The sequence below is a fragment of the Danio rerio genome, chromosome 21, assembly GCF_049306965.1.
Source record: "Danio rerio strain Tuebingen ecotype United States chromosome 21, GRCz12tu, whole genome shotgun sequence".
NCBI lineage: Eukaryota > Metazoa > Chordata > Actinopteri > Cypriniformes > Danionidae > Danio > Danio rerio.
In genome coordinates this window covers 1,284,930-1,300,305 of record NC_133196.1, presented here as the reverse complement: position 1 = coordinate 1,300,305, position 15,376 = coordinate 1,284,930, and the positions used below count along the sequence as shown (strand labels likewise).

General features: G+C 34.0%; 1 protein-coding gene across 1 annotated transcript in view; it reads left to right on the top strand.

Annotated features, from left to right (window-relative positions):
* The window catches only part of scarb2c (scavenger receptor class B, member 2c), a 35,182-nt gene extending 21,023 nt beyond the window's left edge, over positions 1-14,159 (top strand). The window contains exons 9-12 of the mRNA NM_001365142.1: positions 6,318-6,391; positions 8,213-8,264; positions 12,593-12,745; positions 13,622-14,159. Of these exons, the coding sequence (NP_001352071.1) occupies positions 6,318-6,391; positions 8,213-8,264; positions 12,593-12,745; positions 13,622-13,660 (318 nt within the window). The 3' untranslated portion in view covers positions 13,661-14,159. The remainder of the gene's footprint in view (positions 1-6,317; positions 6,392-8,212; positions 8,265-12,592; positions 12,746-13,621) is intronic.
* The last annotated feature ends 1,217 nt before the right edge of the window (positions 14,160-15,376 follow it).

Sequence of the window (15,376 nt, the reverse complement as noted above, 5' to 3'; positions counted from 1 at the left end):
AATAATAATAATAATTATTATTATTATTATTATTGTTGTTGTTGTTGTTATTATTATTGTTATTATTATTATTATTATCATTATTATTATTGTTATTATTATTATTATTATTAATTATTATTATTATTATTATTATTATTATTATTATTATTATTATGGTAATAGTAATAAAAGCAATTATGACTGGAGTAATAATATCCTTTGAAGCCACATACAATAAGAAAGCAGTTGTTTAAAATTGTAATAAATATTTAACAATTTTCTTTTAACATTTAATAAATGCTGCCGTGATGAACAGAATCATTTTCTCTAAAAAAAAAATAAAATTGACCTCAAACTTTTGCCGGTAGTGTATATGCATGTGTTCATAATCTGTATACATGATTAAATGTGCATTTTTCTGCTCTGCCTTTAGAGGGCGTCATCGCTCTACACAACAACAGACTGATCATCAATGTTGTGTTTTTAACTAATAGCAAAGCTGCAGATCAGTGAATGAATGAATGAATGAATAGTTTAATACATGCATTATTATTTTAAAGCTGCAGAACAAACACACACGTGGCGCTTCAGTCTTTACGCTTTAGTCTGAGTCATTTACTGATAAAGCAGATCTTGCTGGAGACTTTTACAACTTTCCAAAGTTTTTCCTAGCTTTTTTTTTATTTTAATTTATTTATTTAAACCATCTCCATTTATTTTAGCTTCACATTTAATGCGATTGATTTGTTTGTATTTCTTTTGTTGTCTAATTATGTATTTATTTCAGTTTGTATTCATTTGATTCATTATTTGGGGTATATTTATGTTTGATTAATTCTAGATTTGTTAAAAAAAAATTCAGCATGGTAAAGTCCAGATGGGATACAGCTGCAAATACTCATTAAGATTGCAGAATTTTTGTGACACTTTACAACAATAATGTACAACTGTGAGGGTTGGGGTAGATGTTAATAAAATACAATTAATTCATAATTTTATAAAATAAAAAGGATAATATTGGGTGTAAATACTGTTTTTACATTACTGTGAGGGTTGGAGTAGTGTAATGTAAATAATTCTCATTATAATTACTGTTTTTACATTACTGTTGGGGTAGACATTAATAAAATGCAATTCAATGTGTAATTTAATAAATAATATGAATAATATTCTGAATAATTGCTGTTTTTACATTACTGTCATGGTTGGGTTTAGAGGTAGACAATAATAAAATGCAATTTAATGGGTATTTTAATAAATAATATGAATAATACTCTGTATAATTACTGTTTTTACATGACATTAATATTATTCATATTATTTATTAAATTACCTGTTAATTGTATTTTATTAACACCTACCCCTACCCCAATTCTAAATCCAACATCACAGTAATGTAAAAACAGTAATTATACCCAATACTGTTCTGATTATTTCTGTTTTTACATTACTGTGAGAGGTCATTTAGAGGGTAATTAAAGAGTAATTAATTAGTTAATTCGCTTTATTTTCGACTTAGTCCCTTTTGTAATCAATCGTCACCACAGCGGAATGAACTGCCAACTTATCCAGCATATGTTTTACACAGCGGATGCTTTTTTGGCTGTAACCCAGTACTGGGAAACACCCATACACACTCATTCACACTCATACACTACGACCAATTTAGTGCATCAAGTCCCCTATAGCACATGTGTTTGGACTGTGGGGAAAACCGGAGCACCCGGAGGAAACCCATGTCAACACAGGGATAACATGCAAACTCCACACAGAAACACCAGCTGACCCAGCCTGGAACTCAAACCAGTGACCTTCTTGCTGTGAGGTAGATGTGCTACCCACTGTGCCATCGTGACGCATTTAAGAGTAATTAATTAATTATTTTAAAGGGGAATTTATTAAAGAATATAAATAATTCTTATTAACTCGTTAAAACAGCTGTATCCCTTCTAGCAACAACCCCAAATCTACCAATTACACTGCTGGGGGTTTGTTTAATTATTTAATTTAATAAATATGAGTCTTTTCACACAGAAACTTAATTAATTGATTAATTAACTTAACTTTAATTTAATAATTAGAGTTTTTAAATATGAGTGTTTTTGCACAGTGTGTGTGTGTGTGTGTGTGTGTGTGTGTGTGTGTGTGTGTGTGTGTGTGTGTGTGTGTGTGTGTGTGTGTGTTATAAGCGCAGGGTAAAGTCTGTGTTTATGGTGTTTGTTCAGGTTCACCTGGATCAGATTCAGCGCTTTTATTTACCCATAAACTTTAGCTGCAGTCACACCATCACACTGCACTTAAAGCTCCTCTCACTTACAGTTTGTGTCTTGTTTCAAATCTAAATATCTCAAAACTCTTAAATCAAGAAGCATTTTGTAGACAAGCGAATAATATTGTGTTGTTTTCAGAAATAATGAGTCAAAATAATGTGAGTTTTAACTAAAAAGAAGCTAAACAATCTGCCATGGGGGAAGAGGAATTATTAGTTACTTCGCTCACCCCATGGCAGATTGTTTAGCTTCTTTTTAGTTAAAACTCGCATTATTTTGACTCATTATTTCTGAAAACAACACAATAATATTCGCTTGTCTACGAAATGCTTCTTGATTTAAGAGTTTTGAGATATTTGGACTAGAAAAAAAAACAAAAACTCAGGATGACGCTGAGAAATTACTGTTAACGTGTGCGTTTGTGTGTGTGCGTGTGTGTTTATGTGTGTGTGTGCGCGTGCGTGTGCGCGTGTGATTTTATGCAATGGTCTTTCATATCATTACTCATCATGATTTTGTGAACATTTGTGGGTGAAATGTTTTCAGATTCAGTGGATGAGTCAAACACACACCCACCCACACACACACATTTACACACACTCAAATGCATGGACACATACATTACCTGACAAAATTAGTGGATCCCAGTTGTAAGAACAGCAAATAATAACTGGACTTAGCTGATCATTTGTTAAAGTGGCAGAAGGTGGACTTTTCTGATGAATCATCTGTTGATCCTGTGCATCTTAATCATCTTTGTTGCCATCTTGTGGCGCAATCGTCTTTGCTTTGCTCAGTATGACAGGCTGATGGCCATTGAGGAGCTGTATCTCAGAAATTATGAATATTTAAAATTGGCATAAACTGCATATGTGCAATCTTAACAACTACATTCTCGACTAAAACAGGCCTCAAAAGTGCATGATGTTGTCCAACAGCTGCAACATTTCTCAAACTGTAGTGAGTTTATCCGCTTGTTAAGTGATGATGTGTTGATGACGTTTGTAATACTGTTTCCGGGTCCAAGTAGCCGCTCATTTGAGTGGCGAAATCATTCGTTTATGATCATTTTTTTATTTATATCACATATTAAAGGTAATTTTATATAAAGTCATAGTGTACACAACAATCTCTGGGCTTGCTGCATAACAAATACCAACATTTTAACAATTTATAACAAAATGAATCACAGTCATCGGATATTAGGCATGGACATATATATTGAAATTGTGATTTTCGAAAGTATTAAATCGCTTTGTTAACGTTTATTATTACCATTTCAAGAGTCTCCCCATTCATTTGAATGGAGCGGTTGGACCCGGAAGCCGCTTCGCGTGACGTCACACTTAACAAGCAGATTGATCTGCTGCCACACGAGGCTGTACGAGTGCTGTATCGCACAGCTAACGCCCCATTCGCATGGGACTTCAGCGTCAACACTTGACTGAAGGCGTGTCTGAAGTTGGGACTGAAGCGATCATCATAGCAGCATCAGCCAATGAAATTCAGTCAGCAATAGGCCACTGTCTGAGCTGGTTTATTTGCATACATTGATCTGATTGGCTGACGCTTCCATCGGCGCTTGAAAAGTTGAGAAAGTCCCAACTTCTGCAGCGAGCAACGCCTCTGAAGCGGCGCCGACGGATCCACAATGTAGTTCGGCCACGCCTGACGTCACCCATTCAAAGTGAATGGGAAGCGTTGACGCTGACGCCCCGTTTGAATGGACCGTAACAGCCAATCAAATTCAAGAACCAGACAGAACTGTTGTATAAATATACTATATTATATATATAGGTACTGCATTTGAATGTAAACGTACTACTCGGCCATTAGAAAAGTACGTTCTGTACAGTATGAATGTGAAAAGTATAAATGGAATTCGGACGTACTGCATCCGCCATTTTGATATAGTCTTGTGATGTACCTGCGTCATTTGCGTCGCTTTACTCCCATTCATGAATTCGCTCGCGAGGCATCATGGGATAGCGCAGCATGCATGGGATGCGCACTCCAGAATCTCGCTGGAAGTAGTAAGTCATCCGGGTACTTCTCGCATACTGATTTTAAATTCTATGAAATCAGACCCTACTACTCAGCTCACATACTGATTTTAGCGTACTGTATAGTATGGAAGTATGCGGTTTCGGACGCAGCCATACCCTCTTTTCAAAAAACCCTCTTTTCAAAGAAGTCCTTCAGACCTCTTTTCTTGTAAATGAGCATTTTCTATCAGGCTCCTCTGATTAGGTTCAGAAGTTTTGTTTAATAGCTAATGAAAAGGTTTTTCGCTGGTATAGTAAATAATGTATGGTAAATAAATTAATTTACCATTTACTAAATAAATTCATAAATGTTGCTTTAGATAATTCTTTGGTTTTTAACCAGGGAGACTTTCTTTTGCATCAAAAACAGCAAAACCCACTGCTGCTTTTATTGCAAAAACCTCTAAATCCACCTATCGGGATAAGACTGTGTCATTAGCTGAAAATCATTAAAGATGCGATGAGAAATCATTTTACCACACATAAAACACCTAAAATAAAAAAATATATAAATCTGTCAAGCAAGTGCATTAATCAATAACATTAAAACTGACATTAATTAAGTCTGAACAAGCTGTTGTCATTTCTCATAATCGGGATTTAGATTTAGGGGTAAGTAAAATAATGTAAACATTGCAAACTCAGCTTGGTAGATTCAAATAATGTAGTGTAAAACATTGAGAATATCTGTGCATTGTAAATTAATAAAAAAATATATATAATTTTTGGAGGTAATATCAATAATGTATAGTTTTGTACATTATATTTATCTTTTTAAAAATAGTAATTTTAGAAGCTGTCGTTCATTCATTATCACCATACTCAAAGTCTCTTTTTCGTCTCTTGTTTATCCTCATAGCATCCATGCGGGTTAAAGCACGGCATCTACTTAACTTCGTCTTTAGTGAAACACAGTTAATGTGTAGTAAATCAGACTCATTCAAAGTAGCATCGCTGCGCAAAAACACGTTATGAATGCATCCTACACTTCTTTTTCTTATCATTTCTTATTAATTATATTATTAATAATAATCTTATTATTATTTACATTTGCCATTTACTGACAGTTGGACAGGCTCATGCAGTTCATCAAACTTCTTTTAAAGTCTAAATCGAAAGCGTCTCCTCATAAAGCATAAAGATTCTCAGGATATAGCGGCTTTTGCTGTCAAAGGCAAATGGATTTTAACGGCTTTTGCCAACAAACTGTTATGTCTGAATGCGCTGACGCTGTGATTTGGATGATTAGCCAATCTATTTGTTGATGGCGCAGTACGTGCCGAAAGCATTCACTCGATGTGATTAGCTCATTTTTGGTGGAAGTGGCGTTTAGCTGCTTTTGCATCAACACTCTTATATTTCACATTTATCTTATTTAATAAAAATTTTTTTGGTTTTATTTTATTTGACATTTATATTTATGTAATTAATTTTTATTTTCATCACTTTTAGCAGATTACAGATTTATGTACTTAATGACGTTGGTTAGTTGTTTAATGGCTGTTTTTGCATTGTGATGTTGACTGTGTGTGTGCGTGTGTGTGTGTATGCGCGCGCGTGTGTGTGTGCGCGCCTGTGTGTGTGTGTGTTTTGTGACATATCAGGACACAAATCTGTATAATGACATGGGTATGACACAAGTTTTACAAAAAGGAGGTGAAATATGAGCACATTAGTGACGTCCTCATTTCTCAAAATGCTTATATATCCCACAGAATGAGTTTAATCAGAGAGTAAAGCTGCACACAGACTCCTGTGATGGTTGGGGTTAGGGGTGGGGTTGGGTGAGGGCAATATAATATACGGTTTGGACAGTATAAAGTGAATGGAAACCTATGTAATGTCCCCACTTTTCACAAAAACAAACGTGTGTGTGTGTGTGTGTGTGTGTGTGTGTGTGTGTGTGTGTGTGTGTGTGTGTGTGTGTGTGTGTGTGTGTGTGTGTGTGTGTGTGTGTGTGTGTGTGTGTGTGTGTGTGTGTGTGTGTGTGTGTGTGTGTGTGTGTGTGTGTGTTTTTCAGCTCACTGGTATTGTTCTTCAGGGAGCGAAGCGTGTTCAGGTGAATGTTTACCTGCAGCAGCACTCATCATTCAGGTCAGTCTCCAGGAAACACTACAATATATACTGTACATTCATTCATTCAGCTTAGTTCCTTTATTCATCAGGGGTTGCCACAGCAGAATGAGCCCCCAATTATTCCAGCATGCGTTTTACACAGTGGATGCCTTTCCAGCTGTATCCTAGTGCTGGGAAACACCCATACACACACACACACTCATACACTACGGCCAATTTAGCTTATTCAATTCCCCCATAGCGCATGTGTTTGGACTGTGGGGGAAACCGGAGCACCCGGAGGAAACCCAAGCCAACACGGGGAGAACATGCAAACTCCACATGGAAATGCCAACTGACCCATCCAGGACTCGAACCAGCAACCTTCTTGCTGTGAGGCAACAGTGCTAACCACTGAGCCACCGCACCGCCCCTAGAATATATACTATTCTTTATATATTCTAAATATATATAGTAAACACTATAATTATAAACACACCACTGTTAAAACTAGATCTAATGTAAATTAATGAAATAGCAGGACTCAGATTTGAGTAATAAGTAAATAGAAAGGATTATTTTTAGTCAGGAAAGTGGTGCTGTATAACTGCTGATAAACATTACATAAGCAGAAGTGGGTCAGTCCAGCTGTAATGATTGACAGCTCATCACATGTATTTTTAATATTCTCTGTGCATTGTTTTACTGTAATCTGATTAGGGCAGTACGGTTGTCTCAGTGCTTAGCACTGTGTCCTCACAGCAAGAAGGTCGCTGGTTTGAGTCCCAGTTGGGTCAGTTGGCATTTCTGTGTGGAGTTTGCATGTTCTCCCCGTGTTAGCGTGGGTTTCCTCTGGGAGCTTCGGTTTAGGGGAATCGATGAACTAAATTGGCCGCAGTGTATGAGTCCGTATGGGTGTTTTCCAGTACTGGGTTGCAGATGGAAGGGAATTTGCTGTGTAAACAGCTGGCGGTTCATTCCGCTGTGGCGACCTTTGAAATAGAGACTAAGACAAAGGAAAATTAATGAATGAATGATAATCTAATCAGTTTTTGGACATCACATTGAGTCAGATTTTCAAAATGAAATGTATTTATTTAGATTTGTGTGTGCTAATAAACAAAATAAAATACAAACAAGACTGAGATTGCTCCAAGTGGTGAATCAGTGAACAGTTTTATATAGTTTTTACTTGGGTCTTTTGCAAGTTGTCAGCCCTTTTAATGAAACCTTTGTCAAATATAGCTGCATTCAATAGCCTGGTTAGCAGAATCCACAACAAAACAAACATATAAAACCCCAAAAATGTAAATAATGACATTAAATGATTAGCTTATATAATTTAATAAATAAAACTCTCAATCAAATGTTTGCAATGTGTTTGTAAATGTTGTTTTTGATGGATGTTTGGCTTGAGATTTGTTGCATTCACACAGTTTGGAGGTGCATGAGGTGATTCAAACACTTCAAACCAGTGAATCATTTGACCGAGCAATTGATTCAATAGATTCAAAGCTCAAACCTTTCATCTAGTTCTGGATAGCACAACATGATATTTCAAAATCAACAATCCAAAATCATTGAACAACTGGTCGGTGTGACCGAAAAAGCCTCCCGTTTGACCCGAGAGCTTGGCTTGGTGTTGAAATGTGATCCATCTGCATGTCAAGCCGTCACGGCACAGATAAATCTCACTCATGGGCCTGTGAACGGAAAACATCTCGCCTCGTCTATAATTATCAGCGTGACACATGGACGTGATCTGACTTCCCACAGTTTGTCTGAAGTGATAAAACTCATCTGACAGAAGTTTGTGCGTCTCAAACACTCACAAAATCTCTTTCTCTTTCTGCTTTGCAGTCAGACTGGGAAAATCCAGACGCTGGTGTTTCCAGTGATGTACATTAATGAGGTAAAGACCAAGAAAATCAATTAGTTACAAAGTAATCAATACCAAAGTTATAATGTGTTTAAACAATAAAGAGATTACAAAGTATTTAAACAGTACTGAATGTTAGAGTATTTAAACAGTACTGTGGTTGCATAGTATTTAAACAGTACTGAATGTTAGAGTATTTAAACAGTACTGTGGTTGCATAGTATTTAAACAGTACTGAATGTTAGAGTATTTAAACAGTACTGTGGTTGCATAGTATTTAAACAGTACTGAATGTTAGAGTATTTAAACAGTACTGTGGTTGCATAGTATTTAAACAGTACTGAATGTTAGAGTATTTAAACAGTACTGTGGTTGCATAGTATTTAAACAGTACTGAATGTTAGAGTATTTAAACAGTACTGTGGTTGCATAGTATTTAAACAGTACTGAATGTTAGAGTATTTAAACAGTACTGTGGTTGCATAGTATTTAAACAGTACTAATTGTTAGAGTATTTAAACAATACAGAGATTACAAATTATATAAACAGTACTGATGTTACAAACTATTTAAACAATACTTAGGTTACAAAGTACATAGTACTGAGGTTACAAATTATTTAAATTGATTTAAAGTTACAAAGTATGTAATCAATAGCAAGGTTACAACATATATAAACAGTACTGAATGTTACAAAGTATTTAAACATTACTGTGGATAAAAAAGTGTTTAATATACTTAGACTGCAAAGTACATAATGCCGAGCTGACAAAGTTTTTATATAGGTCTGAAGTTACAAATATGTAATCAATTTAAAGTTACAATGTATATAATCTGTACCAAAATTACAACGTATTTAAAGGTACTGAATTTTAAAAAGTATTTAAATAGTACTGTGGTTGCAAAGTATTAAAAACATACTTAGGTTACAAATGACATAATACTGAGGTTAGAAAGTGGTTGAATAGGTCTGAAGTTACAAAGTACATAAACAGCACTGAATGTTAGATTAGTTAAACAGTATTGTGGTTGCAAAGTATTTAAAATGTACTTGGGTTAAAAATGTACTTAGGTTTCAATGTATTTAAATAGGTCTGAAGTTTTGAAATATGTAATCAATAAGGTTACAAAGTATTACAGAGGTTGCAAAGTATTTAAAAAGTAATGATTGGCATAAAGTAATTCAACAGGACTGTGGTTACAAAGTATTAAACATAATTGGGTTACAAATGACATAATACTGAGGTTACAGAGTGTTTGAATAGGTCTGAAGTTACAAAGTATTTAACCAATACAAGGTTACACAGTGTTTAATGTGTACTGAGGTTAAAAAGTATCTAAACAATACTAAGGTTACAAAGTATATAAACAGTACTGATGTTGCAAACTATTTAAACAATACTTAGGTTACAAAGTACATAATACTGAGTTTGCAAATTATTTAAATTGATTTTAAGTTACAAAGTATGTAATCAATAGCAAGGTTACAACGTATTTAAAAAGTACTGACTGTGACAAAGTATTAAAACTGTGGTTGCAAAGTATTTAAAATACTTAGGTTACAACGTACATAATGCTGAGGTGACAAAGTATTTAAATAGGTCTGAAGTTACAAATATGTAATCAATACAAAGTTACAAAGTTTTTATTGTGTACTGAAGTTTCAAAGAGTTTAAACAATAACAAGGTTACAAAGTATTTACACATTAAACAATACTGTGGCTGCATAGTATTTTAAAATTTTTAGGTTACAAATGACATAATACTGAGGTTACAAAGTGTTTAAATAGCTCTGAAGTTACAAAGTTCATAATCAATTCAATTCAATTCAGCTTTATTTGTATAGCGCTTTTACAATGTAGATTGTGTCAAAGCAGCTTCACATAAATGGTCATAGTAACTGGAACAGTGTGGTTCAGGTTTTAGTGTTTAAGTTCAGTTCAGTTCAGTTTAGCTCAGTTCAGTGTGATTTAATCATTACTGAGAGTTCAAACACTGAAGAGCAAATTCATCGATGCGTAGCTCTACCAATCCTGAACCATGCGAGGCAGTGGCGACAGCAGAGAGGGAAAAAAAAACTTCACCTGATGGGAGTGAAGAAAAAAAAACCTTGAGAGAACCAGACTCAGTTGGGCACGACCATTTTAATTTCTCCGCTGGCCAAAAGTCTTGTGCAGAACTTCATTCGCCGTGGTTTATGCTGGAAGATGGCCTCAATGAAGACTCGTCTGTCCCTGGAGCGTCGCTGGAATCAGACTCATGTTCTCCACTCCCCACGACCATCAGCGCAGCAGCAGCTCAGGATATGGCCTGGTCCCGGATATGGAATCCTTGGGATCATCACGTCGCTGGTCTTGGATCCAATCAGTGACTCCGCCTAATCTGAGGACCTCGGGATGAGTATCCCCAGGTGAAAATAGAGAATAAAGAGAATAATTAGCGTAGCTGCTGTTCATAGTGTATATAAGCAAGATGCAGAAGCCTGTGTGGAACCCGCTAGGTGATGCATTGAGTGTATGCTTTACAAATCATACAAATCAATACAAAGTTGCAAAATATTTTATGTGTACTGAGGTGGGAAAGTATTTAAACAATACTGATGTTACAAACTATTTGAATAATACTAACTATTGAACAATACTGAGGTTACTAAGTATATAATCAATACAAAGTTACAAAGTATCTCATATGTATTGAGGTTGCAAAGTATTCAAATGATACAGAGGTTACAATCTATTTAAACTGTATTGACGTTAAAAAGTATTTAAAAATGCTTAAGTTACAAAGTACATAAACGATGCAGAGGTTACAAACCAAACGTGTTTTAAGTTGTTAGTTCTAAATGCATCTGCCAACTGTAAACTCAAACAATGAATTAAATGAAATTAGTTCTTTTCAATCACAAATTAATAAAGGTTCCTTGTTGAAAAGAGTAAAGATCTGCTTGTGTTGTTGACAAAACAAGGAGTGCTCATGTTTTTCTGTGTTTGTATAAAATTACATCAATAAACCCCAAATAGACACGAGAATCTGATGCTTGCCGACAGTGATCAAGCACTTCAGAGCTTCACTATTATGTGTTCAGAAGTAAAACACTTTTCCTCGATGCTTATCTTCAGTTCAAACTTTGTTTTGAAGTTATGTTTGTGTTTGAGAACTGAAGCTTCTGATGTCTCATTCTCTGGAGAATTGAAGACAACCTGCAGTCGGATGAGACTTTAACAGATTTCCAGACACTTACAGGGAATTTTATTAAATAACAAAGACATTTAAAGATTTCAGAGACTATTTAAAGATCTTTTGAGACTTTTGTTTGGCAATTTGAGAAGCTCTTTGATTTTTTTAAATACTTTTTTATAACCCTTTAGTGACATCCAGAGAGATTTTGATACTTTCCTTGACTTTTAGAGACTTTCAGTGCTGCTGATGATGTGACAATAAAAGTGATTTGATTTTATTTGATTTGATTTGGGAGACTCTCTGAGATTTATGGAGACTTTTAGAGATTTATTGGCACCTTTAGAGACTTTCAGAGATTTATGGGACCTTTAGAGATTTTCAGAGATTATAGTTACTTTTAAATGTTCATTGGCACCTTTAGAGACTTACAGAGACTTTTGGAGACTTTTTGAGATTTAAAGAGAGTTTCAGATATTTTTCTTTAGGACTTCTAGAGACTTTTGGACTTTAAGAGATTTGGAGGATCTCTCTGAGACATTGGAGAATTTTAGAAACTTTACAAAACTTTGAGTTTTATGAGCACTTTTAGAGACTTTCAAAGACATTTGGAGATTTCTATAGACTTTTAGAGATTTTTGGAGAGTTTTGGAGACCTTAAGATTTTTGGAGATTTCCAAGGATTTATGGGGACTTTTGAAGATTTCTGGAGACTTTTGGGAGACTTTTAAGAAATTTTCAGAGACTTTAGAGATCTTCTAGGGACCTCTAGATGCTATTAGAGCCTTCTGGAGATTGGTAGGAACTTTTAGAAACTTTCAGAGATTTATGGAGACTGAGAAACTTTACGATACTTGACAAGATTTATGCGCACTTTTAGCGACTTTCTGTGATTTATGGGTACTTTCAGAGACTTTTTGATACTATTGGGAGACTTTCAGATATTTTTACAGACCTTTAGATATTTTATAGACTTTTGGAGACTGATCCAGACTTCTAGAGACTTTCAGATAATTTTGGAGACTTTTGAAGACTTTCATAAGCTTTCAGTCTTAAGATTAGGTTATTTTTGAGTTCCATTGGGTCTCAGATATCAGACAGGATGTGCAGCTGAACAACAAAGGAACAAAGTGTCTTTTTCCCCTCGCATCTTATCTTCTAAAAATGTCCATTCTGTCTTCCAGAGTGCCTTCATTGATGAGGAATCTGCCAAAAAGCTACACGCAGTCGTCCTCAATGCCAACGTGGTCATCAACATCCCATTTATCGTGATCAGCGTTGGCATTTTACTGGGCATCATCTTCATCGTCCTCATGTGTCGACAGCAGATGCCACCGGTGAGCTTTTGTGATGTCACTTCCTGTGTTGCAATTTTTAGCAAACTAACAAAAAAGTCTGAATGAAATGTTTGAAATTAAGATGAATTCAAATTACAGAACGGTACGTTTAAATAAATAACGTACTTTTAGGAAGACTTTCAGAGATTTTTGGAGACAAAAATTATTTTGGGACATTGATAGGGACTTTTAGAGACTTCTTACGTTGTTATTTTTAGTAAGCTATCAAGCATTGGTGTAGATTAAAAAGAAGATAAAATAAAATGACATCAAATCTTACATTTAAATAAATAAAATTATTTTAGAAAGACTTTCAAAGACTTTTAAAAACTTCTGGATATGGATTGAGACTAAGATTGATTGAGATTAAATAAAATTACTAAATTTTACATTTAAATAATAAAAAAGTACTAATAATATTAAATGATAAAATGTGAAAAATATGAAGAAATACTACTTCAGTTTTTTAAAATTCAAATTTAAGCCAATATTGCTTTTAGTTTTTACTACATTGTTGTGATTGCTCCTGCAATTGAAAAGCAATTTCTCACAAAAATTCAGTTTCTTCTTCTATCTCAATTAATATTAATATATTTTACCAACAAATTAAGAATAAATATAAAAGCATATTTAAAATACGAAGCTAAAATAAAATATAAACACGTAAACATTACAAATGAAAATTCTAACTAAAATAGGGAAAATAGTTTAAAAACTAGACATCAAAATCTGTTTAAAAATAATTTTATTCATTAAAATATTTATCTTATATTTAATAAGAACTTTATATATAAATAATAAAAACATATTAATAAAAATTAATAACAGTACATAATTTTTAAAAATTTAATATTAATGTTTGTTCTGATTTTTCAGAGCACCTTGGCCGAGCGGGAGCCGCTGCTTTCATCATAAACCCTGCGTATAACCTGGAGGATGTCCTGATGAACTAACATTTGCATTACACGCTGAACTTGATTCATTTTCACACGATGAGAGTCTGTTCAAAGAGCATCGATAATGCGACAGACGACTCAGAGTACAAAGTTCGTCTCAGGTCACCTGGCCGTCGGATCCATCGCCAGGTCTTTCAAAACGTCTTTTAATGCCATTTAATGACTTGTATGATTCATTTGAGTATCGTGAAACCAAATTGCAAATGTGCTGCCAAATTAGCCTTCCAGAATTAGTTTTACGATCTGAATTGAACGATTCAGAAAACACTAAATGATGCAACGTATTACACATTACAGGTTGGCATATTGATGTCAGCTGTACACATCACCACAGCTGGATTGATATGCTTATGCAATGCTTTAGCAATGAGATCATAAACTGACAGCTCTGCCAATTAATGCCAATGCAAGTTTTAATATTTAATAACATGCCAGTATGTGTTTTAGAATCACTAAATCAAAAAATTATAATTTTTTTAATGCTGCTGTACTGATTGTCTTTGGTGCCATGAGATAATGTATTTACACTAAGGTTGTTTTCTGGCAAATTAAAGGTACAGTTCACATAAAAGTAAAAATCTGCCACTATTTACTCATTGTGTTAAACACAAATGGAAGATAACCTGAAGAATGGTGGGTAAAAACAGACATAGACTTATTTTTGTTCCTACAATGGATGTCAATGGCTGCTTTTTAACAACATTCTTCCGAAAATCTTTTATTTATTTTTATTTTTTTTGGATTAATAATTTTGTTGCTTAGAACCGCTGGAATGTAATTAAAGTATGATGAAATTAGCTTTTTGGGGGTGAACTGGTCCTTTAAATGATGTTTTTCAGATACAAACCGTTTATATATATATATATATATATATATATATATATATATATATATATATATATATATATATATATATAGCATTGGATTAATAATGTTTTAGAGTTATTTGAAACACTTCAATATTGCCATAAAAAAATCCCAGCTATTATTCCTCTATATGCAACTTTAAACTGTCTTGAATGAACACGTCAATTCATCTTCAGTGTCAAGTAAAATGAGTATAAAGAGTTTCTCCCTCACAGTATTACTACAGCACAGTGAACTTTTATTTGTTTTATTAATTTCCCTGCACTGGTTTTTAGTTTGCTTGTTAAACCTATTGTCTGCCATTGTTCATTATATTTTATTCTTGTATTGAATGTTTACGTGCTGCATGGTTTAGATCTTGATTATCCAAACCAAACTATGGGAGGTTTTAATATTTGAAAAGGGAAGATGTGTGGGTTATCTGAAACTGTGGTCTTGTTTTGGTTTCACTTCAGCTTGATATGGTAAATGTGACCTTTTCCCAGGGTGGAAAAATAATAAAACTAATAATGATATGATGATTGTGAATTATCACAATCTAAGACCCAGTGTTGGATGTTTGCTGAAATCAAAAACTGTTTAGAAATGCATTGGTTCAGTGTTTACAATTCATTTTCATACATTTATTTCATCATGGGAGCATTTTAGTCTGTTTTTTCTTAAAAATATTGCACTGTCAATGTAACAAAATAATGAGGCAAACAATAAAACATAACAAAAAAAATATCACTTTATCTATCTGGTATTTACAAAATAAATAAATTTCTGATTCTTCTTGAAGCTTCAGCTAGTAATAAAATACATCACT